Raw genomic sequence first — 25914 nt, 5'->3', positions numbered from 1 at the left:
TGCAATGGAAGAGGAGTTGTACAGACTTTGAGAGTACTGGGCTACAGTTCAGTTTTGGCTCTTAGGCCAAACACAGTTATGCATACCCCAGTGGCCTGAGAGATTAGAGTAAGAGGTCAGAGTGGAGATACAAATAGAGTAAGAAAACCCATTCCTAATATGGTGGTATTGCTGTCAAGTTGGCCTATAACCTATCGTGGCCCTAGGCACAAGAAACTGGAGCATTGTGATCCACAGAGATTAGCAGGCTGCTTTTACTGAGCACAGAGGAAGTCCTGCTAAGGTAGGGAGTGCACAGACAGCAGGCACCTTGCACAGCTCCCCATGTTGCCATGCTGTGTGCCTCTCTGATGATGAAGCTGCTTTAAAAGAGCCAGACGGGTAGGGAAGGGGGAAGGGCAGGGTGGCCCTGGTATGAAGGTCGTCTTGGGATCCTCATGGCACAGCTGTCTTAAGACCCTGCTTTTTTATGCACAGTCGGCATAGAGGCACTCCTATCTTAGGGGCTCTGTATGGTCGTTCCCTCGGCACCCACCAGCCACAGATACCACCAAGGCAAACATTTGAGTCTTCAGTTTTCCCTTATTTTGGAGAAGCACTTCAATTGAGTCATGTAAACTGTTTCATAGTTATGCAAAGGCATCTCATTCCAGAAATTCCTCATCAGCAAACAAACATAAACTGTTCATTATCTGACCCCAGGGACTCCAAAGTCCTTTCTCCCTAAACAGACATGGCCCTTTGAGGGAAAACAGCAAGAATTTCCTGGTGATCATCACAGGACAGGGAAAAGCAAACCTGTGGAAGGTAAGGGCCACAACCCGTGCAGGGCTTCTGTTGGCACGCCCTGCATGGTGCTCGTCCACATGAAGTTAGCGTCCTCTGGAGGCCATGTTGACCACCTACTCAACAGGATCAAATGGACAGGCATCTTGTTCCTTATAAAAATTTCCCCAGGTCTAACTGGGAAAACCAAGTCCAGTGATATGCTATAGATAAGATGAATCTTTGTGGTCTACCTTGTCTGGGCTCTGTCTGGGGTGCTGAGGTGGGTGGGGTTCCTAACATCTGAGACTAGGAGGGTAAGTTATGGGTAAGTACTAGCTGGGAACAGGGCCATGCCCTTGCCTGGGTTGCTTCTGCCTTTCTATACCGAAGAATCCCCGAGTATGAGTTTGACCTGATGATGCAAGCAGGGAGTCCATGGTTGATAGGATGAGTGATGGGGTCCAAAGCTGTGACCCTTCACAGGCTCTGGGACAGGCATTAGAGAGATGAGGAAGCACAACCCAAAGATGCAGTCAGATACTGCTCTCCTGTCAAGAGATATGGGGTGAATAGGACTGGCAATGCCCATCTAAATTCACAGCCTTAGGGGTCCACTGTCTGGCCGGTGTTGTACGCAGATATTGCCTGACCAGTTCCTGCTTCCTCAGGACTGGCCTGGGTCCTGTGCATATTCACGTGGGAGATGAGAATCAAAGGTGAAGGACATCAGTTTGATGCAGATGGACAAGATTCCGGACATCAGGTGAAGGATTCAGGACATCAGTTTTATGCAGATGGGGAGGAATAGGCACTGAGTTCCTCAGGCAGGGCTGTCAATCAGTGACCCTTGTTGGTACCCTGAGGCAGGGCCCAACACAGGGACACATTGTGCACTGTTGTTTGGGGACTGTGGGACAGGCAGAAGCTGGTCATCTACTTGGCCTCCACCAGTTGCTCCAGACGCTGTAGCATTGTCAGACGCAAGGCTTGAAACCTGGTAGAGACACAACCAAAATGACCTGTTGACTTTGGGAGGTTGGGGTAGTGCAGGGCAGATGCCTAGCTCCAAGAAACCCACCTTTCCTGACCATTTGATTATGGGTACCACCCTCCTTAGGCAAAGAGAAGACTAGCCAGCCCCTGATCCATTTTATGAGCCATCAGACATGGATCTGGACTTGGTCGTGAGCTTCGAAGTAGAATTTTGCTGTTTCCATTTGCAAACACTTTAGTGCACAAAAGCTTCCTAGAGCAGGTGGAGTAGGAGAGCAGGCGTTAGGGCACTACTCTCAAGTTGGCTGTGAAACAGCTTGTACAGCCTCCTTCCTCATCTTGAGACTCAGTTTCCACACAGTACATCCAGAAGATGACTCAAATGATTCCTTAGGCCGCTTTTGGCTCCAAATCTACAATGGCATTGCTTACTCTGCAGTCTACCTGTTTCTTCTGATTGGGATTTCTGTTGAATCTAGCTTCATCACACACATGAAAGCCCAGGGAGAAGGGGGATGGAGCTTTCTGAGGGTCATTCCCTCAAAAGCCACAATCATATCCAGGCCTTCATCCCAAGCCTTAGTGGTGAACACTTCTGTCCCCTCTCTCCTCAGTTGGATTCTGATGCTAGTGCTGGCTGACAGCCCTCCACGCTTCCATTTGTAATCAGAGGGAAAACCGGATCATCAGGAAGCTCAATCTATTTAACTTCACAGCTGTCCCTGATTCCCTGATGTAGCTCCCCAGGATGCACCAGGTTCTATCTGCTATCCTTCATTCCACTGGTCCTTGCACCTAAAGAAGTCATCTGGTGTGCTAAAATCTGTCACTGTTTTAGGTTGGCTCATACTTCCCACAGGTACAGGCGGTCCCAGATGAGTTCAAGTCTGTATTAAGGAAGCCTTTGGGGCAGCCAGCTCCCCTAGCAGCCACTTCGCCAAACTTTGGCTCCAGAAGACTCACACATGGGACCCACTGACCCACTACCCGCCCTCAGGTGTCCCATGTTAATGAGTGTGCTGGCTCTGATGGGGCAGTCTGGGCTGTTCCCCAAGTCCATGTTGAACAGGAAGCCAGGGTTGGTAGGGAAATTTCCCAGTCTTGGCCCTGGGTCCTCCTTGAGCAACAACTAGCTTTTAATGTGCCACTTACTTCATGGTTAGTTTGATTATTTCTCTTTCCTCCTCTTCTTTTAATTTCTCAACAAAACTGTCCAGCACCGGCATTTCAAACTTGATGTACTGAGCAACCTAGAAAATCCAAGAACATTTTAATATGCTTTAAATTAAAAGCTAACGATGCATTTTCTTTTCCTTATGGCACCCCTGAGGGCCAGTGCAGCATGTGCCTGTATTCAGGGACAACAGCCACTCTCGTCCCACCCCAGGGCTACCCTAATGCATGCTAGGATGGAGTCCTGTTCTCAAATGAAAGGCAACTCTTAGCCCTCAGAGGAGATGTTAAGTGAATACTAAGAAAAAGATTTGATAGTAAAATAGTCCCACAGACCATTGGGAATGGGTTAGGTGGGATTCCATTGTTTTCTAAAGGAATGACATCTCCCCTGTCCTAAGAGTGGCTTGATAGATGCAAGGCCACCAGAACCCTTGGTCTACAGCAGGGGCCCTCAAACTTTTTAAACAGGGGACCAGTTCACTGTTCCTCAGACCTGCTGGAGGGCCAGACTATAGTTTTAAAAAAACTATGAACAAATTCCTATGTACACTGCACATATCTTATTTTGAAGTTAAAAAAAATGGGGCAAAAACACCCAGTGGGCTGGATAAATGTCCTCGGCGGGCCACAGTTTGAGGATCCCTGGTCTACAGAATAGATTCTTGGCATCCAATACCTGAAGATCTTTTCTAAGCAGAGAATTCCAGAAATGTGTTCATTATCTGACACAGACAGTTCTTACCCTGCTGAGTTAAGCCTAGTAAAGGCGGCCCAGCGTGAGTGTGAACACAGCAATAACACAGCACACTCCAGTGGAGGGCTGACTTGCCTGCGGTGAAAGGATTGGACCATGGGGCCCTGAACCTAGATTTTAGGCCCCAGGGGCTTTCCCCCTTCAGTTGGCTAATAAAGCTTGGGTGGTGAGACGCGGAAGGACTTAGGTAATCAATGTGCTGCGTCTGGGGCAGTCAGTAAGACATGGGGCCTGGCAATTGTCAATCTCATAGCCCTCTGGAACTCTCCGATGCTGCTACCAAACATGTCCTTCAGGAAGAAGACCCCGAGTCCTTAGCCCTGACTCACATCATAGGGGACTTCCTCTCCCAAGTCTGTCTCCATCAGGAAGAGCTTGGCAATCTTCTCACATGGCCCATGCAGAATTCTGGAAATTAGAGGATACTCACAGTCTTTTAGTTTTGTCCGCTCTGAAAAAGGGAAGATTTGCAAAATTTACAAGACTTCAGAATAATCACTCTTGAATGCATTGCAGGAACCTAAAGCTTGAGTTTTCCCCAGGCCTCACTGATGTTGCTGACCTGAGATACTTGTCCATCAGCAAAGGCCCGGCTCTGAGAAAAAGGAGGACTGGGGGAATAAAGACAGGATTGGGAAGGGGAAGTCCAGGCCTGCCCATGAGTGAGAGGGCTCCTCGGCCGTGCCGCATGTGTACATGCATCACAGGCAGGTCCCAGCCCAGCAGTTCCTAAGTAGGGACTTTAAGCTCACCTCTCAGATCATGACCCACACGCCACCACTTTTAATTGAGTCTACTGAGCTGAGAAGAAGTCATCTGACTTGAAGACCTTATAAGTGGCTTCCCATAACATGTTGTTGTGATCCTAAAGAGCGGACACATGTTCAGATGCTCCTAGGTTTGGGATGCGGAGAAAGACTTAGTGGAGGAATAGCACTCACAGGAGCAGGAGAACTGGCTCTTCTAGGCCCCCACTCCACTCAGCACAGGGCCTCCAAGGAAATGGTTTGTGTGTAAGGGGGGGCTGAGGTAGAGGTGGGGGGGTGGGGCGATGCAGACTAGACAAAGACATTCTGGATTATGACCCCAACATACAGCCAGATACTTACCCCCAGACTCATGAACGATGTAGAGCGCAAATTCCCCAGGGCCATTTTCCACCTGCATGAGCAGCAACAGACTCAGACCACAGAGCAGAGAGACTTCTTTCCATACTTTACCCCAGTATCGCTATGACCCCCAAGGGCTCAGAGTTGCCCCCTCAGATTAAAATCTCAAAGGTGCCCTCTCCGTGAGGAAACATTTCTGGATCTTCCCTGCAGGCACCACAAGGAACTTCCCTAGCCTTCACCAGCGTTCCCTCCCTGACCGTCCTGTCCCCCTGCCCCAGAAAATGGCCAACCACTAGTAACCAGGACAGGGTCACTCCACGGGCAGACTTACTCTGAACTTGTTCAGCAACAGGGTGAGCACTTGCAAGGTTGTCATGGTGCTGTTGACCCTCACGTTGGTCATGGAGCCGAAGGCAGGGGTAAACACGGAAGTCTGTTGGGCGTGGAGAAGTCCAGAGTCCAGATGTCAACCTGGGTTGACATCATGCAGGCCCTGGACCCACTGTCGGCCAGACTGTGCTGAGCAGACCTGGACAGCCGGCGGGCCTATCCCCAGGTTCTGGGAGATCTTGCGCCCATCAATCAGACAGATTCATGTGCAAGCTGTTCCCAGAGCTAGCGGTGCTCACAGAAGCAGCACCACTTGGCGTCTTTCAACAGCTTGCAAAGATGCCTAAATACTTATAGTCAGCTTTCCGGAACCCCCATCAGCCCGCAGGTTCCCTGAGCGCTGCTACCTGGGGTTTAACACGAGGCGGAGGGTGTGGAGGGTCCCGCCCACGGGCCCTGAGAGGGAGCTGGGATGGGGACAGCCAACCGTCTTCTTCATGAACCTTCCCAACCATTCCAGAGCGGACTACCCCCAAATGGTTTGGCAGGAGAGGCAAGGGAGCAATAGAGGAATGCAAAAGGTCCACTTGACCTAATGGGTTGAATCCCCTGGGTGGACTGTGTGACAGCTGATTTTGAATCCAATGCTCCAGTGCCATTCATGTTCACCGTTAGTCGATTCGGCAGGTGAATTGTTACAAAATTCGCTAGCCAAGACAATTAACATAGGGTCTCATAAGCATCTGGGCCTTAAAGCAGCATTAGGTTCATTCTGCAGTGTCCACTCTACTACCAAAACGAGCCCACTAGGCAGCTGCATTCTACTGTTCCCTCCTTCCAAAGTTGACAAAAGTAAGCCTGATTTTTACCTATTTAAAATTTGAGAATAGGGTGAGGTTGTTTCAGTCCCCAGACCTCTAATCAGTCATGTCCTTTACCAGATAAAAATTTGTGCTTAGATTGTGCAAGAGCCAGCGATCCTGAGGAAAACTTCAGTGGGAACCATCTGTGTAGTTGGGTTCGTCTTTTGCTCCCTAGACTCAGGTCAGAGGTCCAGTTTATACCGCAGGACTGCTAGGACCTTCACCGGTTTCCTCTGGCTTCACCCAGCCCCGAACTGTCCAGCCTTCTGGTCCAAACCTGCCTGCTCATGCCCCATCTGGTGGCACAGGATCCGCCGCAGCCCACCTCAGCTGACCAGCAGGATGCAGTGTTCACGCTCGCTGAGCTATCTCCCTCTGCTGCTCGCCAACCCCTGGCTTGCGCATATGCTACACTCCTTGGTCAGAGTTTCAAGAGTTTGCACTGTACGGGAACCCATCAGAATTAGGTTTGTGGAGCTCAGGAAATAGACAGAAAATAGAGGAGTCAGGCCTTTCCAAAGAGAAGAGGGGATGCTAGTGTTCCTTCTGCACTAAGTATTTTTTCAAGTCTGAGCAAAAGTTTCCTGACTGAACTTCTTATAACAATGGATTTTCTCCAGGAGAACACTCGGAGTCCAGTAGGCAGATACAAAGCAGTAAGAGCAAGTACACACTTTTACCCAGTCCAGAAAGAATCGTTTTCGAAAATGATTGAATAGTGACCAGGTTAAGAAAAACAAACAAAATCCAGGGGGGAAGGGGAAGAAACAAAGAAAAAGACTGTAACTACCTTATGAAGCAAATTATAGGAATTTTAATTTAAAAAAATATGTTTGTTTCATGTATAATTCAAGTTACTTTTCACTGATTTTCTAGGGACATGAATTCTGTGTGAATATAAAGCCAGGTAACAAAGAGAAATTTTGTATATGATTTCTTTCTAGGAGTCTCTGACCCACCTTGAAGATAAGAATTAACTCTCCAAAATACTGACTGTACTAGTTCATGGCCTGGAAGGATTATGCTTTGCAGATAAATCTATCCTTATAGGGAGAAGCTGCCTCGTCTAGCTTCCAGGTCTGAGGCCAAGGGTTGAGGCTGACTGAACAGGGCGGTTCAAATTTAAGTAAGGAGCTGTGAAGGGATTGAGCATGTGTTTCTGTAACATTTGCCATCACTGAAATAAGTGTTCCCACACAGAGCTACTCCTAGTGGTAAAGAGAGGTACTTTGAAGAAGTAACCACCTATAGAGGAAAAACTACTCTCTAAGGAATGTAGAATTTACCTAAACCTGTGCAGATGTTCTTTTAAATTTTTTGGATAACTTTTGAAAATCGCATTATCAACATTTATTCAAGCCTTAATAATTGACACTTTGTTAACCCTTCACAGACTAAATTTCCCTTTGCAATAATATTGCATTTGTGGAAGTCCTTTGACAGTGTTAATTTGAAGGCTGAAAGTTCAAGCCCACCGAGAGGAACTTTGGAAGAAAGTGTTGGGAATCTCCTTTCAAAAGGAAACTCAGGCTCATCTCTTCTTTGTGACCCTTCTGTAAGGGGATGTCTAATTGTCTACAGATGGGATAGCACTGATGAAACATACAACTTTCCTCTAGTTCTTTAATGCTTCCTCCCCCTGACTAGCATGACCTCAATTCTACCTTACAAATCTCACCAGACCAGAACATGGACACTGTTACAGATCAGAGCTGGAAACACAGGGAATCCAGGACAGATGAAGCCCTCAGGACCATTAATGAGAATAGAGATACCAGGAAGGTAAGGAGAAGATGGGGGAGAAAGGAGAAACCGATCACAATAATTAACATATAACTCCTTCCTATGGGGGATGGACAACAGAAAAGGGGGTGAAGGCAGACAGTGGTCAGTATAAGACATGGGGAAAAAATGATAAATTATCAAGGGTTCATGAGGTAGGGAATGTGGGGGAAGGGGAATGAGGAGCTGATATCAAGGACTCAAGTAGAATGAAAATGATGATGGCAACAAATGTACAAATGCACTTGACACAATGGATGGATTGTGATAAGAGCTGTCAGAGCCCCCAGTAAAATGATTTTTTGTAAAGGAAAGTCGTGAAAACCGTACTGGAGCGCAGTCCTGTGTTGACACACAGGAGGTTGCCCTGAGTGGGAGCTGACCCCTGACCCCATGGTAACTGCTTTGACCTTGCGACCCACGGGTCATTTAAGCCACTCTTCACCTGTTTACCTTAAATTCTCGATTCTTCTTCATTCTTCTGGGAGACCATACTTTCTAATAGTCCTGTAAATGTTCTGGATTCTGGCCCAAATCACAAATCTTCCTTACCATTTACTACTACTCTGCCAGGGGGAGGGAGAAAGTCCTATGGTGGCAGCCCGGCACTTTATCCCACAGACCAGAACATCCTGGTAGGTCTCACCTGAGCAATCAGCTCAGGCAGAGGGCTCAAGACCTCTCCATTCCCATGCCCCTCCCTTCTGTGAGTCATCTGCCACCAGGCAGGGCAGCTATGAAAACTAGGAACCCCTACTTTTGTTTCTTGGAGTGGCAAGATAGAGTGGGAACAAGATACCTGGCTTGGCCTCACCTGTCCTCATGGCCCTTTTATAATAACAACGTACTCCTTTCCTACAATTAGGCTTGCTTACAGGATGATATACTCTGGGGAAGGCGGATTTCCCCTAAGCCGGTACAATGCCTCCCCTGACAAAGGTGCAGTACTGGGAGTTGGAGGCACTCGGTTCTCTGAGCACAGAGAGGCATATCTCAGCCATCATAGGGGATCCCGAGCCAACTGAACTAGGGGAAAATCCTCATGGGGAATCTGGCCAAGTAAAAATCAATTGGGTGCCATTTCTTGCCTTAGTCATCCTCTGTTAATTTGCCATGAATCCACATGACTTTTGAGAATAGATTGACAATGAATGTGGAGGGAAAAATACGAGTTTGAGGTCATGAGCTAGAGTTGTATTTTGGTGTTACTCTGGTAAGCTATCCATGCTCCTGACCTTGTTCCCTCACTAGGACACAAGATCATTGTGAGCTTAGCAGTTAGGAATGAATGCTGGTGTTGTTTGCTGCCATTGGGTTGATTCTTGACTCACGGTGAGACCCCTCCACAACACAATTGAACTGTTGAAATCCACAGTTTTGATCGGAGTTTCTTTGCTAGCCAGAGTTATTGTTGTTTTTAAAGTAGATCTCCAGGCCTTTCTTTCCAATCTCACTGAGTCGGGAAACATCATTGAACTCTCTTCTGAAACATAGAAAAATGCGAGCCTCCACTGACAGACAGTTGGTGGCTGTGCCTAAGGAATTTGGCTGGGAATTGAACCCGAGTCTCTTACATAGAAGGCAAGCTATTTTCCTAGTCAAGAATCACCACCGGCCTCGCCATCATAAGGCCAAACTGAATGAAAGCAGGTCCACAGTAGGGCGGAACCGTTGTACCACCTGTTCTGGGCACTGGTCCCATATGAGGTAAGCCTAAAGGACTCGCTCACAATGCAAGCTGACAGCCAGGAGGAAAGGCCAGGCCGGGGCATCACCTTGTGGTTGTAAAAATGTCCGTTGATGGAGAAGCGGTGTTGCCGGACCCTCTGGGCCTCACTGGGTGTGTGGCCCTTAGGCCTCCTCTGAATCATACAACTGGCATCACTCCGGGTCCGAAGCAGCTGTGGGACATCTGCGTCCTCTTTCAGGGGCTCTGCAGCGAAAACGGAGGACAGAGTAAGACACGGGTGACAATGATGACTTAACAACTACTGCCAATCGCAGACCTGCTGCCTTTGGGCTCTGGAAAGTTGACGGCTAGAATGTGAACCTGTGCCAGCTACTCTGGGCATCTGGAGTAGGTTGTGGGCATCCCTGTTGCCCTATTGTGGGAACGTGTAAAAACCATTCATTTGAGCAGGTACTGAAGGATGACAGCTAATGAAGACAAATGAAGTCACTCTTTGCTGTTCATTAAACAGTCCCTCTCACCTCAGCTGAGACAGTCCTGGGGAGTTTACCTGAGCTATGCCTGCAGTTCTCAGCTCTCTGTAAAGGCCCACTTCCTGGGTCTTTGGCAGGGCCCCTGGTATTGTCCTGAGAAGAGGGCTTCTGTCTGAAAAGAGAAAAGTACATGCTCAGATCTCCTGCTGGCAGAAACAATACCTCAGGCAAAAGGACAAGGCAGGCATGTGCTAGAATCAGGGAGGGCAGGTGAGGCTGAAGATGAAATGCATGCGGAGGAGCCAATATAAACATTAAAGGGAAGCCAAGACTTCCCCATGTATCTGAAGGAAGGCGGGTGAACTGGACCCAGCAGGTCTGAGGGCCCTGTGCTGGGATCGGTCAATGTGCCCATGGACATAGGCAATGCGCTGCGCATTTCTGGAGGAGTGTTGACCAGGGCCTCTGAGAAACAACCACTTAAGCGAGTGTCTGCTTGGCTGGGCGGGGATTCTTAGAGTTTGGTAGTTGGAACCTCCTCCATGATGTGATTTAACACAATGTAAACAACTCCATGATGGACTCTGTTGTGAACTTCAAAGCATTTGCAAGGAGACTAGTAAGGAATGCAGCCTTCTATCTCAGGTTAACGCCCTACTACAATGAAAGGAAGTTTCTTTGGAGGTGTGGTCTACTCCTTGTGGGATGGCTTCTCTAGCTTCTTGCTGGTCTGATCTTGCATCTGACCCCTAGACCTGCCTGCTGGCCCTTGGGGCTATCAGCTGGCTGCCATATGGCTTGCTGACCTTGGATTTATCTGACTCAGCAACCAGAAGATTGACTTGCTTCCTGGTTCATCTCTCTGCTTCCTGATCAGCAGCCCCAGCAGCTACACAAATCAGGAAAGCCTCCAATTTAGCATCTGACCCATGGACTTGAACTACAACTGTGTGAGCCATTTTCTTGATGTAAAATTATAAAATTCTTTATAATATATATATAAACACAGTATGTATGTACACACATTTATAGATGTGAAGCGATGCCTGGAATTCTCAGCTCACTGGTGTGTGGCCTTCAGGCCCTCTCTGTACCATACAACTGGCATATATATGTATGCATATACATATGTATATATGCCCACATATTCATATATCTATATATATGCCACTGACTTTTCTTTTATAGAGAAACCCATGTAACACAGAGGGGTAGCCTCTAGGTCACTGATGTGGTCAGATCCTATATTGGGTCGCCTCTGTCTTACAGGAAAAGCAAGAGTGTCATGGGCTACAGCTCAGGAAGGCTTAGGGAAGTGTGCAACTAAGTTGGGGAGAAAGCACTAGAAGGAGCTAAGCCATGCACGGTTCCTGTGGACCACACGGGGCAGAACCTGAGGCTGCTGTGACAGTACATGGGGATTGTAACAAGGGTTCCACTTGAAACCTTTGGAAGCAATCTGAACTATGATGCTCTAAGTTCATATTTCTTCAAATTTACCATGAATGACTTCCACATGGGGAAGTGGCCTGAGCAAGGGCATGCTGGGCCCTTAGGGGCTCAGTCCTCTCAGAGCACCACATTGAGAGTTGTGGAAAGGGGGATAATTTGAATTATTACCTCTGAAAAGAATTTATTGCATCCTGAAGCAGCCAAGAACTCTGGAGGTAACAGCTTTTGAGGGTGGGGTGGGGTGGGAGAAAGAATAAAAGTCCACTAAAAAAATGTAGTTAGAAAATGATTTCATCTTGATAAGAACGTTCTTCTGATATTAAGATAAAATATTACAGGATGGTAGGCAGCTAAACTTATGTGTTTTTAAGATAAAAAGGAGGTGCCAAGAGACCTTAGGTATACAGAGGATGTTGAGGCTGCTGTCATGCAGTCTCTCATTGCCGACAAGGGGGTGCACTGCATCGGGGGGAGATATCACTAGAGATGATGGGATCCCAGAATGCTCTGAGAAGGGAGTAAGAAGCCTGGCTGTAATCTGGGAAGGGAGGACACATGCTGATACAGTGTGGATGGGGAAACTGATGTTGAGATGAAAAACACACCTCAAACCATGGACTCGAATGGGATACACATCACTGGGACTCCGTGACCCAACCTGTCCAAGCACAGCACTCACTGGTCACAACTGGGCTGTCCAGCCGTCCATACAGTGGGGGACGAGTGCAGTCGGTCCCTGTCATCCTGAATCTGGAGCCGGATGGGCCGCCTCAGCCCCCAAGAGATGTTGAGGAGCCCCTCGAGGATCAGAGCCCCTTCTTCCTGTGGGGCACACACAGGGTCAACATCTTTCCTCTAACAACAGCCCTCAGTGGTCATGACCCACCCTCCCTTATGTTTCCTTAAGGGTAAGTCTCTCATTCCACAGCATACCCTGGACATTCAGAGCTCCAACCACACACCTCCAGGTTCAGGCTGACCATTTAACCACGAAAGCAGCTGAGGCATGGAAGTGAAGATGAACAGAACTTAGGCTAGGGACATTTCAAACTTCATAGGCCCATAAGAAGAGTCCGATCCAGCAGGAGAAAAGCAGGGTTTTCTCCTCCTGTGAAGAGTTACGGTTTTGGAAATCTACAGGGGCAGTTCAGCTCTGTCCAGTAGGGTCTCTATGAGTTAGCATCAACTTGATGGCAGTGAGTTCTTTGTTGTTGTTGTTTTTAAATCTTGGAAAGTAAGTCTAAGTCTAGGATGGAAGCATCGTGACTGTGAGTTAGGGGCCAGCAAAGCCACGGATAGCAGTGAGCGCAACAGTGGCTAGAGTGTGCTCCTGGTAGTTTACTTATAGTTTGCAGAGTAGTTTCTAACAAGTCTATGGAGCAGATCTTTAGTGCCCTGTTTTATAGATGAGAAACCACATTGGGAAGAGAGTATTACACCAAAAAGCGTAAGGTTAATAGGTGGTGGATGCTTAATCTAAATCCGGGCTTCCTCTGACTCTACTCCATTGGACTGGACTCAATTACTGTATACAGTAAGTGACCTGGTTAGGTAGTGTATTATGTATTGGGTTGCTAACTACAAGGGTGGTGGTTCAAACACCTTAGTTGCTCCTTGGGGAAAGTTGAGGCTTTCTGCCCCCGTAAAGGTTTACAGTTTCTGAAACACAAATGGGAGTAGTTCTACTCGGTCCCATAGGGTCACTATCAGTTAGAATCCACTTGATGCCAGTGAGTTTATTTGTTTGGGGAAAAAATAGTAATAATGCAGTCTTAGGTCCATGGTTTTTCTTGATTTCATGAGGATGACAGACCCAGGAGCCCATATTCCAGTCCAAGTGTGGAAGAGCACCCATTCCCAATCCTCCGACATTAGATGACCCATATACCACAACCTGTCTGCCAGGTGGTTAGAGGCTCAGGAGCTCAGCGGGCAGCCTCAGAAGAGGGTCCCAGTGTGTGTGTCGGGGAGATGTGTGAGGAGGATGAGCCTCCCTACCATCTTTCTTCTTGAGCCCACAGGTTACTCAACTGTCCCTGGCTGGTAGCAATGTGGTCTCAGCTTCTAATCTCTATGGCTCTCCTGCTTACAATCCTGGAAACCTTAGAGGAGGCCTGTGTAGGACATTAGCTCTCCCCCATCATGAGTTCCATCTGTAACCTGGCACAGCCTCTGACATGGGTTGGGGGGCAGATCCAGCTGTCTATATTAACCTTTGAAAGGAGCTTCCCTGAGCAGTCTGTCCTGACATCACTGCCTACTTCAGTGGTCTTCTGCCCCTAGTACCTGAGGTCAGCACTGATGATCCCCTGGATTGGCTCTTGATCTCTTTAGAGTATCAAAAAGCAAGGCTGTGACTTTGGGGACTAAGGTGTGCCTTACACAAGCCATGGGATTTCAATCACCTCACATGCATGTGAAAGTTAGACACTGAATAAGGAAGACCAAAAAAAAAAATCTAAGAACATTGAAAACACCATGGACTGCAAGAACAAACAGATGCATCTTAGTTTAAGTACAGCCAGGGTGCTCCTTCTAGGCAAGGATGGAGAGACTTCATCTCACATACTTTGGACATGTTGGCAGGAGAAGCCAGTCCCTGGAGACAGGCATAAAGCAGAGTGAAATGGAAGGTTAGCAAAAAAGAGGAAGGCTCTCGATGAGATGGATTGGCACAATGGCTGCAATAATGGGCTCAAATATGGCAACAATTGTGAGGATGACACATGACCAGGCAGTGGTTTGTTCTGTTGTGGAGAGGGTTGCCATGAGACAGAACAGACTCAGCGGCACCTAACAACAACCAGTATGACCTTTTTGCTCTTTGAATGACTGTCTTTTCATACAAATTCTGCATGAGCACATTGGAAGTGTTTTGGAATTCCTATTCTTCTCAATTGCTATGAGCCACATAGTCACATGCCTTTGTATAGTCAACAAAACATAAGTAAACATATTTTAGTACTGTTGACTTTCAGCCAAGATCCATCTGATGTCAGTAACAGCACGAATCAAAAACATGAGGCAACCTGGAGAGGACAAAGAAGAAGTCCTTGTGGCTGTTGCCAATGTATGGTGTGGGGTGGGGTAGGCTAAAGGGGAGGGAAGGTATGCCATTTTCCCTTTCAAGGATGCCACTTATCACAGGCTGCCCAGCCCCACATGGATCATGGATCAGATCATGGGGCACACCTGATCAGAGCTCCTGGAACACCGTGACTTGCTGGCCTGGCCTACAGGGCTACTTGCAGGGATAGACTGAGGAGGAGTGGATGGAAGTCTTGGTCTAAGGCAGGAGTGCCAATTGTCCAAATTGACTACTTTAAAAAAACTGAAGAACGTGATCTGGGAGCCAACAAATGTCTGGTCAGGCAGGGGAGTGGAACCATTGGAACCACTGCACAGGGAAAGGGACTTGCAAATTCTATTTAAATAGTGGAAAGTAATTTTCCATAGAAAATTGTTCATGGCGTCCTGCTTTGCGCTCTGGTCATCCTGACTGATAAAGGATTAGGAAGATGCGAAGTGATGGAGTGGGCTGGAAAAAGTTTAAAGATACCACAAAAAGCACAAAGAGTGGTACTCAGCATGATGGGGCTCTCCAGATGCCTGGCCCCTGTCTCCTGTCTGGTTTCTTAAGTCATTTGCTCTATAGACTTGGCCTCTAAGAGTCTTACCTTGTAGGCAGAAGAGGCTAATGAAGTGAAACCCTGTACTCCTCCTGGATGCCTCTAAAACCGTAAAGTGTGGGGACTAGAGCCACAGTGATGCCAAAGGGAGGATCTTGGGTTCTGCCAAATTATGTGGGAGCAACTGTAAGGCATCCAAAGGGCCTCTTTGGGGATCTTTTCCTCCCTTTGAAGGCTTTCTTCTGAAATGTATTCAGATTGGCCAGCAAGGGAACCCTGCCTTCCTTCCTCCATCACTCTGTCATCTCAGACAAGCCACAGCCCTTGGGCCAACTATCTCTGAGCTTCACACTCTGCTGTCCCAGAAATGCATTAAGATGAAAGTCCTGGATAGAAAGCAAGGTGATTTCTAACTTGCTCTGAACTCTCACAAGGAGGTTCTGCTTCTCAGCTCCATTGACATGGAGACCAAGGGATGAATCCCAGCCACTGGTAACCTTGTCCTTGGCCCTGGAGGCAATGACTAGGATGAACATGTAAGTTATTCTCCAAACTGAAACAATTCTAAAAGCAGAGGAGGTGGTACCAATGCATACCTGGAAACAACAGGTTTAAATCACGACTGTCCTTAGCAAGCTGGGATAAAGGGTGATTTAACGAATAAAGGACAAAAATAGACTTACCTCTCTATGTCTCAGTTGGAAGCTTCCCCCTTCGTGGTAGCAGTTGTAGGTTTTTAGCAAGTTTAACAGCTCTGACCTAAAACGATGAAACCGTCAGATACTCTGGGAGCGGCCAAAGTCCTAGACAAGCCATTTGGCCTCATTGACCTCGGTTTCCTTATTTGTAAAATGAGCATAATTTCCTCGGCCATGCGTAATCAGACAAAGCCGTCATGACCTGCCCCTTTGAGTCTTAGAGAGATCCTTCTAAAAGACATGAGGTTGAGCAAAGAGAGAACTAAAATTCACACCATAGACCTTATCCCTGCATATCTGAGTGTTTCCAGCCTTTCACGATTGCAGATCATCACCCAGTGGCTATATCCTAGGTCTGATCAAGGTCAAAGTGAGCAAAGAGCTAGCATTTTGAAGACTTTGGCTTTTCTTCCCATATCACTTCCTACAGTAGTAGATGAAGCTTCTCTGCCTGGGAGTCATACTGTCCGTATTGTCAACTAGGAACAGCATAGATCCTAATCCGACGACTGGCGTCATCATAAGAAAGGAGAACCTCAAGAGACATACATTAGAAGGGGGACAGCCTTAGGATAATGACGGTACTGCAAGCCAAAGAATGCTAAGGAATGCCACCAGAATCACCTTGATGATCAGGGGCTGTGACAAAGGAGACGGCAGAGGGAATGGCCCTCCCCACACACAACGGCTTACTTGAGAATAGACTTGCTGTTGCTGATAGGCACGTGGAAATTGGGTGGGAAATCTTCCTTCATCTCCCCCTTCTCTTGTCTGCAGACTTGCAAGTTACCTGCCAGGAAATTACACAGAAGATTACAGCAAACCCTCAGGGCCCAGAGATCTGATGTGGAGGCCACAGGGCAAATGTGGCTGAGAGGCTCAGGCTACCCTCATTCATGTCACAGCCAAGCACCCCTCCCGGAGTCAGGTCCAAACTGTTGTCAAGGGCATCACCTGCCCTACCAAATTCCACTCCCAGTCTTCCATAATATCCAGGAATTTCAACGAGTCCCCTATGCAGGGCAGACTCCACCCCGCCCCCCAGCACACACACATATCCCTCCTACCGGGACAACAGTAACAATGGTTTTCTACTTCAGTGCCCTTCCACCAGTCTTGCCAATCCCCTGGCCTCAATCGGCAATTCTCCCCCTGTGAGTCTCGCGCGGTGGCACCAGCCCTGGCTCGAGAGTGAGTCTTCCATATGGGACATCAGCACAGAGTGCTCACTCATGAGACACTTATGTTGAATATTTTCCACGAATTATCTTCAGTCCTTGTAACGCTGTGAGGTCAACATGCTAGTCCCCTTTTATGGATGTTAAAACAGGGAGGACAGGTTAGGTTCTTCACCCAAGACTATACAACCAGTAAGCACCAAGGCCACTATTCAAACTCAAGACCCTTGATTTCGGCTTCTTAGGCGCTTCTCTACACTGATATCAGACAAAGGATTTTACACCTTTGTTTCCTCATCTATACAATGCAGTGATCACCCTTCTACAAGATTGTTAGTGAGTCCACATGCCAAACAGTTTCTGTCTCTCCCCATTCACTACCTTGGAAGGTTTGAGGGACTTGTCAGGCCTTCCTGGGATTTTTCATGGGAGGTAAATACTGTTAGAATCAAACGGGCCTCCACATGATTCTGTTGGAACACTCTTTTAGCTAATCCTTCTACAGGCTGGGCAGTGAGCTGAAGTATTAGATACGCAAACACATACATGCACATATGTGTATACATATGTACACATATATACACATATATAATATACATATACAAATATGCTCACACACCCACACAGGCGTGCACACATGGATGCATACATGTATACACATACTAGGCAAATGCATATGTAGCCACAAATACATGGGCACACAAATCACACACATATGCAGACATGCCTATGAACACACACAAGCATGCATGCACACACATTCTCTAGTCCTGACCGTACCTTTAACTCCTATCTTCCAAGTTGTGGCTGGGATTAATTAGCACTCAGAGATGTCACGGCCAACATACATACAGTCAGGGCACATAGTGTGGCCCAAATGTGGTCACATTGAGCCATTCCTTCACAAACCCCTAAAACTAGTCTCATAAACCCTGCTCCGTCACACCTTTCCAATCTTTGTGTGCAATTGTTACTATGGGGCTCAAGGTCAGGCCTGACTGCTGTCTTTTTTATGTTCTCAGGGCAGCCTAGGCTAGATCCCCTGGGCTCTGATCAGCCCTGCCTGGGCTTTTCACTGCTTGCTCCATGGCATTCATAGGCACAATGTGCCTTGTGTTGTCTTCAGTAAGGAATGAGCACTTTATTCAGCAAACTATGGTTGGCCTGAGAAAGGGTCATGGCTTTAGGGTGGAGCACATTCAGAATCATTCGATAATTATCTTCCCCTCTGCTTTACTCCAGAGAAAGACATTCTGTGTTTTAGAGAGAGACAGTCCTCCTGTAGAGAAAGCCCCAGTGAAGTCAGCAACAAGGCCCCACTTCTCAGACTCATGGAGCGGGGGAAGGAGAACCAGGGGCCCAGGAGCTGGAGGCCTCTACATGCTTCCCCACAGAGCAACAGGGATTAAAGCTAGTTTCAATTCCCCAGCTTCGGATATTGCATGTGGTAAAGTGACCTGCTTGGTTCCTCCTCTCCCCAGTTCCTCTAACATCCTACATGCAGAGACTGCCTTCAGGCCAGGGTAAGGTCATGTGACTGGGTTTCTAAGGTACAGTGTTCCTGTGGGTCCACTGCACAATTCGATTTGGTTTTAACTAAGTGCAATAGAGCAAGGCGTAGAGGTGGTGTGCTCCCTTGCCTGTAGCCAGCCTTTCTCCCAGCCCTCCTCATTTCCTCTTCTGCTCCTAAGCTGCTGTCAATTCAGCCCCAATTGGATATTGTTGTAATATTGAAGAGATTTTGGCAACTGTTTTGGGGATTCCAAAAGAATAATCTTGATAGACGTTCTTGAAGGATATAGTATGATGGTAGATGCTTGTTATGAAAACAACTTAAGAAAATTAAAAACTGCACTGTGAGTCATGGCCAGGAATTTGTGCTAAGGGCTTTTTTCTCTTCTCCCCAACATGATAATGAACCTGCTCATTCTTTGAGGGTAGCAAGCACTGTCTGTGGTAGTTACACACTCTGGTGTCAACTTGAGACTATTAAGAATGAAGGGGTGGCTTGATAACCTCCTTTGGAGCCACCACAGAGATAAAATAGCTCCCTGGAGGCAGGACACACACAAACTCTGTTTCATATTCTTGCTGACAAGACACATGGAGCTACACTAGAGTCCTGGAGCTGGAGGAGCCACATGGAGACCCCTGCCAGCATTGAGATGCTTCTACTGCCACTGGATCCACAAGACTTTCCACCCACTGGCCTGTGATCTTCCTGCATTTGGTGTCATTGCATGTGTTTGGTGAGTCTGAAGATGAATTTATAGAATGGTAGCAGACACATGGACCAATATCGGACTTAAGAACTTGATCTGGACTAGACTGGAATTTTTTCTCAATATATAATTGCTCTTTTTCATAAATCTCTTTCTTATACATATCTAAGTATCTATGAATTTGTATCTCTAGTCAACCTGGACTAAAACACTGTCCTACGAGAATTTAATGGGAAGCTTTACCTATCTACCCTGCTGACTTCTTTAGGTACCTCCAAACTCAAAGAACATTTTAATAGAAGAGTCCCTTGAGGCTGCCAAGACTACCACTTTGAAATGGTGTAAAGCAAAGCGTGCAGGATCCTTTAGGGGAGGGTTAGAGAGATCGAAACAATAGCTTCACATTTTAAAGTTTTTGTTTAATAAAGGGTTCTGTGATTTTATAGCTATATTTTTGACACCCCATTTCAGAAACCACTACTAGGAGGGCCAAAAATATTTGTTAAGAAACTACTGAATGAGTACAAGAAACTTCACAGGACTGGGAGTAAGGAGCAACATCCATTTCCCAGGGTTGTGCATTAACAGCTGGAATGGGGGGAAAAGTCAGTCTTCCGGAACTAGAGAGGCCCCAGTTGAGAGACAGTGGTCAGCATAGCCCCTGGGGAACCAGATGCACATTTTTCTCCTAAGGGGAAGCTCTTCTGGTTTTACAGGAGATGCCAAAAATCTGGATTTTGGTGGCCGATATTCCACAGGTTAAAGCCAACTGGCTGTGGCAGAGAGATCTGTGTCGGGATGACTGTGATGACTGTGTGATCTCCTGCACTCCCGAGGGTTAAACCAACCCCCAAACCCTCAAGCTCTTCCATTCTTTGCCATTGTGATCCAGATAGTCTTATGTTCTCACCGGTGCAGATTCTTACTGGTTAACCTGGATCCATGAGTGACTGGACCAGCGCCCTCTACTGACCAATTCCTTTTCCTTAGTTATTCCATCTGAACAATACGAATATTACTCTCTAACGAGATTGGCATGAAATAAGAGGCAGAAATAATCTGTGCTGTGATAAGCCACTGACATTTCAGAAATTTGTTATTGGAGCATAATCTAGACTTTTGGATTAATACAGTTAATATAATAAAATAGACTACACACACACGTCTAATTAAGTGAAATTAGAGTTTTAAAACTTTCCAAGTGTATGCACTTTATGGGGCTGCAGTTTGTGACTTATGGTTTGTAATTTATGACCATGATTCAGTTTATAAAAATAACAAAACAAAAATCACCACCCTTATAAAGTCAATTATGACTTATAATAGCAAATCTAGAGGACAGTATAATTGCTTCAAAGAGCTCTGAGACTAAATTTTTACAGAAGGAAAATCTCAGTGTAGTGGTTGGTGGGTTTGAACCTCTGCTTCGTGGCCCACCAGGGTTCCTTTAGTTTATAACAGAAAGCTTCAAAATATTCATGGAAAATTCCATGATCTATTAGTTCAATTTCCCACAAGGGTTTTGAAGCACCCTAATATTTTAATTCCTCCACATTTGTGTAATATATGCATTTGCTCTATGGGACAGAAACACTCAATTATATTCCTTTTCCTTAGTTATTCCATCTGAACAATAGGAATACTACCATCTAATGAGACTGGCATTTTCTTAATTATAGAATTCTTTGTTCGAGTGCCATATTTATACTGCTGCGGTGAAAGGGGACTTCTTTGGTTGACAGCGAGGTAAGTGGCTGGCACCCCTTGTAGGGCCTGCCTAAGGCTCTGGATGCCACTGATTGAAAATCACTTGTTGAATCACATATGGATCCACCTCCTTGCCCCGGGATTTGCAAAGACTCTATTCCCGTAATATATCCTCATTTAAACATACAACCAACAAGTCTTAATGCCTCTGGTCAGCTCCACTCCTCTCACCTCCCAGCTCATATTAAATAGCGTTGAATTATTCCTGGGCAGTCCACTCCTCCTACCACACATATCACTCTTGCACTATCTTCTTTCTATGAAGAATCTGACCCTCAGAATCTACGAAGCCAGCCTTCCCCGCTAAGTTCCCGCCACAGCCCAGCCCAGGGATACCCCTTCAAGGCAGCATTTCTAATTTCTGCTCTTGATCTCAAGGATCAGCAACCTCAGCAAGAAAGCTGTCTCCAGCTTGCTTGCTCTATTACTCGCAAACTTCTTCATTCTGTGGCTACTCCCTATCCACTAGGCTCACCTTCTGTATTCAGAGATGATTGTTGGAAACAGAGATCCTCTCAGCCATGTTCTCTGGGCAAAACAGAGGCACAAAATGACCACTGACCAATGCTCGCAGGGGTAGCTGAACACAGGGGCCAAGCATACAGTGGCAGCTATTGTAGGGAGATCCTGGTGCTGTCTCCAACTGCGCCCCATCTGTCACATCTATAGTCAGGCTGTGTGTCCCGAACAGCTGCTGAGGATGCTCCCTGTGCAGCTAAGACATGGAGCATCTCTTGGGTTATGGGGGCCTTTGGAGTCTCTTGAAAGTTCAAGTCTTTCTCTTTAATAAAACGCATGCATATGTGTGCATGCAAACACGTTCTCTGGGGACCATTGTCGATGGCCCCCTACACTGCCAGATCCCAGGTGAAGAATCTCTCCCCAAACTGTGTCACCACAAGAAAGAGGAAACAGTGAGGCACACAGAGGTTTAGAATTGTGCTGTGGTGTGTGGATGATGAGCCATGGTTTTACTGGTAGCTAGTCTACAGTGTTTTTAGGGCTCCACCCACCTCTGTGGCTATGGGGCTGCATGACAGGCCCAATTTAACTCCCCAAGGTGAAGCAGGGCTAGGAGAGATGGTTCCAAAGCTCTTGCTGAGCAGTGTATCTCAGGGAAGGAGATGGGCTCATACAGAAAAGGAGACTAAATTTTAAGTTCCTCTTGAACAAACATAAAAAAACCCACAGAAATATTGGGAAGTACAGCCACTTCCTACTCAAGTTTAATTTTAAAACAAGTTCAACATATTTTCCTCAACATACTCTTTGACACAAAAAACATTTAGACTTTGCAAAGATCTGGGTTCAGTACTCTGTGATTGTCTAACTACATGACCTTGGAGAAGTCATTCTCTTTCTCTGAACTTCAGATTTCTCGTTGGTGAAATAATTAGAAACCTCATCTATGTGAAGGCTAGTAAAAGAGATAAGTTGAAGGGACCTGGTATCATGCTCACTCATAATAAACTGAAGTGTACATGGTCACTGTTGATAATGGGACTCCACTGAAACAATGGAACTTGTGGAACTCAGAGAGGACAAGAGGCCCTTGCAGAGTGGCTGTGAGTGAAAGGATATGCTGACTGCACTAGAGAGGTGGTGCCCTATGTCCTGACCGAGGCTATGGCAGACCGGAACCAGCAACAGGCCCCCAGAGTCCGATGCAGAATGCTTTCTGGTCTATCCACACTAAGGGACACCGTTGAGGTTTGGTATTCATAGGAGCTGAACTGGGATGCACCACGGTTCCTGCTTGTTCTTCACAACCTAGCACTGTCCCGTGACCCACATTCTGAATCACCTCCACGTAAAACTATGACTACACGAATGAAAACAGACACCATTAACTAACAAGGATCTGAAACACACCCATGACAGCTTCCGACTAGCAATGTTTTCACCTGACTACATTTAGTCTCTTTCATCTAGTCCCAGTAAATGCACCCCTCCCAGCCACACCCCTCCACACACACACACACACACACACACACACACACACACACACACACACACTAGTGCAGTGGTTCTCAACCTTCCTAATGCTGCGACCCTTTAATACAGTTCCTCATGTTGTGGTGACCCCCCCAATTATAAAATTATTTTTGTTGCTACTTCATAACTGTAATTCTGCTACTGTTATGAATATGGCAACCCCAAAGGGGTCACAACCTACAGGTTGAGAACCACTGTTCTGGTGTCTTCTCTCTCTTCCTCTCCCTCACCTCCCTCTTCTCTTTCTCTCCCTCAACGTTTTCCTCTTTCTCTCATCTCTTTGCCCCCTTGTCTCCGCTTGATCCCCCTCCTCCCCTCCACCATCCTTATTAATGGAACAGAGCATTAAGAGGCAGGCAGATGGATATTTAACTGGAAGTTATACCCAAGGTTGCCATGAATAACCCATGGTGACTAAAAACAACCATTGAGCTAATAACTTCTTTTAAAGCATGGTGTCTGGCAACCAGTCCAGATGGACACCTGGTGCTGGCCTCCAGGGGACAGTGACACTACAATAAAGCAAGTGAAAGTGCTTTACCCAGTCCATCAGGCTGGGTTTTAAGTCCAGCGTCCCAGGACGCAGTACCATGTGACCTTATTTAATTCCTCTGTGAAGTGGGGTTACTGATCTTTTTACTGTCTTTTAAGAAAGAGTAGCAAGTGGGGTTACTGATTCTTTTGACTGTTTTTTAAGAAAGAGTAGCATTGGCCTGGCACTTCCCGTCCAGCAGAACAATGGGTTCCTTTGCTGTACCAGGTAAATGAATACACTGAGACAAAATGTGGAAGGTGCGGCCTGCGGATTGGGTGGGATGGCTTCTGCCGTTAGTAGTTAATTGCAGGAGACCCAGAGTCCAAGCAGGTGCCGGTTCAAGTCATGCCTCAGCTACCCAAGGGGTAAAGTTGAGCAAACACAAGACTCTACAAGCTTCATAGGAGTCCTGGTGGCACAGTGGTTACGTGTGGGGCCTCTCACCACAAGGTCAGCAGTTCGAGTCATCAGCTGCTTCACAGGAGGGAGACGGGCGGTCTTGGAATCCCTTAATGGCAGTTCTACTCTGTGCTACAGAGCCGCAATGCGTCCGAATCGACTTGATAACAGTGGATTTGGTTTTTCACTTCCTATTTTCTCAACTGAAAATGGGGAAAATGAAAGTTCCAGTCTCACAAAAGTAAGTGAATTATTGTGCAAAAGCCGTTTGCACTGTGCCTGGCACAAGGCCGACTTTCAGTCATTGTGATAAATAACCAGCGTGGGGCAGAGCCACCTCTACTGTATCTCGCCACTATCAAGGCCGGCGCTGCGCCCAATTGCTTCTATTTCCTTCTTCCATCTCCAAGTCCAATGCCTCTAAAAGACTGGCTGAGCTGAGGAAAGAGGCGGGCTCAAGTGTGACCCGCGGCCACACTCACCAGTCGTTGGCAGGTATGAGACCTAGTGCTTTCCCCTTAAAGTAGGTGCCAAGCACAAGGTTCACGTGCAGCGTGGGCCGAGGCTCCGCTGTGCCATCGCATTTACCTGGGATGCCCGACCAAGCTGGCAAGACAAGAAGATCCGGCGCGCTGTGGTCCATACAGCACCCGTGCCCGGCCGCTGGCAGTAGCGGGCTAGGAGTGGGGTGGCCTACAGTGGACTCGGTGGACTCCTTGGCCGCTGATACCGTGCAACCCTCACTGGCCAGCCAGCGCTCGGCCCAGGCACCACGGCGGCAACCGAGCTGCCCTGCACAGCCGAATGCCGGGGCCTACGCGCTCGGAGCCTCCGCCCTGCCCCGCACCACCCCTCGCCCCAGCTTACCAATGGCAACTCTCCGCTCCGCCCCTCGTCCGGCACCGCCCAATGGCGCTGTCCCATCCGCTCTTCCACTGGCACCGTCCAATGACGCTGCCGGGCGGTCAGACAAGGTCCAGGCAAGGTCAGGGCTCTGGATGAGGGCAGTACGAGCCTGGAAAGAGGTGGGTGTGCTCGCTTGGCTCTATCCTGTGAGCAAATTCTATGGGTCAGTGCATCCTGAGACGCTGGCAGAGTGTAGGGTCCGCATTAGGGTCGGAAAGGCCTGCACCCCGCGGTAAAGGTGGGGGCCTTGAGCTTTCACAAAGGCTGCTGGAGGTCTCCAGTTACTTGTGGGCGTAGCTGGGAGGTGGGGGAAGTGAGGATCCAAATCAATAAAAGCTGGAGCGGTTGCTGTGTATTGCTGGAACACCTGTGTGCTGTACCAGGTAAATAAATACACTGTGGCCTCTGAGCTCCCCGCTTAAAAACAAACAACAACAACAGAAAAAATAAAAACAACCCTCACGGATCTAGCGACTTCTTCCATGCACCACTTCGTGATGAAAATTTGCCTGCTCTAAGAAAACTTCAGAGCATTTAGGGAGCTCTGAACAGTTCACTGTCTGAAAAGCCCATAGGAAAATTTCCAATTTTTATTTTATTCTATAATTTCCAATCCTGACTTCTCTCCAACCTAAATCACTATAATTTTCTCTCCAACATAAATCACTATAATTTCATTTAGTCATGACCACTGTAGGATCTGATAAAAGCGATCAACCTTCTCGAAAGGCCCATAGACACAAAATGCAGCTTCAAAGGAATTTGAGTATGCGATCCTCCTGACTCCATCGTAAGGACTGCTGGATTGGTGTGTGCTGCAACCCCTTCTTAGTCTTTTTCTCCGTTTGCAAAAGTCACGGGCCTAGAGAGCACCAGTCAGAGGGCTCCCCAGCTCTGCCCACGTGTGAATTCACGGAGAATGGTCTGGCCATCACTTCTGAGGCTCTCTAAAACAGGGTAAAATTCAACAGGGCTAACGCCCTCTGAGAATTGTGTCCTAAGATTTCATTCTTGCTCAATGTGATCAATGAACCCAGAACCAGGGAGACACACAGTTCTCCTGGAACTCTGCAGCACTGTGTTGTTGTTAGTGGCATTGACTTGGTTCTAACCCATAGCAACCCTGTGCACGACAGAATGAAACACTGCCCCATCCTTCGCTATCTCACAATTGTTCCTGTGATCGAGCCCA

General features: G+C 47.2%; 1 protein-coding gene across 1 annotated transcript; it reads right to left on the bottom strand.

The window, feature by feature from the left end:
• Window positions 1–1527: 1527 nt before the first annotated feature.
• RASSF4 (Ras association domain family member 4) lies at window positions 1528–24661 on the bottom strand. Its single transcript, XM_075564152.1, has 11 exons — window positions 24405–24661; window positions 16414–16510; window positions 15706–15781; window positions 12073–12215; window positions 10019–10113; window positions 9554–9711; window positions 5135–5236; window positions 4801–4852; window positions 4021–4142; window positions 2914–3011; window positions 1528–1762 (listed from the first exon to the last, which is right to left on the bottom strand). Exons 1-11 carry the CDS (start codon window positions 24457–24459, stop codon window positions 1702–1704), a joined length of 1059 nt encoding a protein of 352 aa, XP_075420267.1. The 5' UTR covers window positions 24460–24661; the 3' UTR covers window positions 1528–1701.
• Window positions 24662–25914: the final 1253 nt, after the last annotated feature.

Source organism: Tenrec ecaudatus, chromosome 12 (assembly GCF_050624435.1).
Source record: "Tenrec ecaudatus isolate mTenEca1 chromosome 12, mTenEca1.hap1, whole genome shotgun sequence".
Classification (NCBI taxonomy): Eukaryota; Metazoa; Chordata; class Mammalia; order Afrosoricida; family Tenrecidae; genus Tenrec; species Tenrec ecaudatus.
This window is presented reverse-complemented; position numbering and strand designations above follow the sequence as displayed.

Coding starts and splice junctions, on each gene's coding strand:
- RASSF4 (XM_075564152.1), bottom strand. CDS start 24,459: ATGGACCACAGCGCGCCGGATCTTCTTGTCTTGCCAGCTTGGTCGGGC. Junction 4,853..5,134: donor TGTTGCTGAACAAGTTCAGA/GTAAGTCTGCCC, acceptor CTGCTCATGCAG/GTGGAAAATGGCCCTGGGGA. Junction 1,763..2,913: donor ATAATCAAACTAACCATGAA/GTAAGTGGCACA, acceptor TGTCTCTACCAG/GTTTCAAGCCTTGCGTCTGA.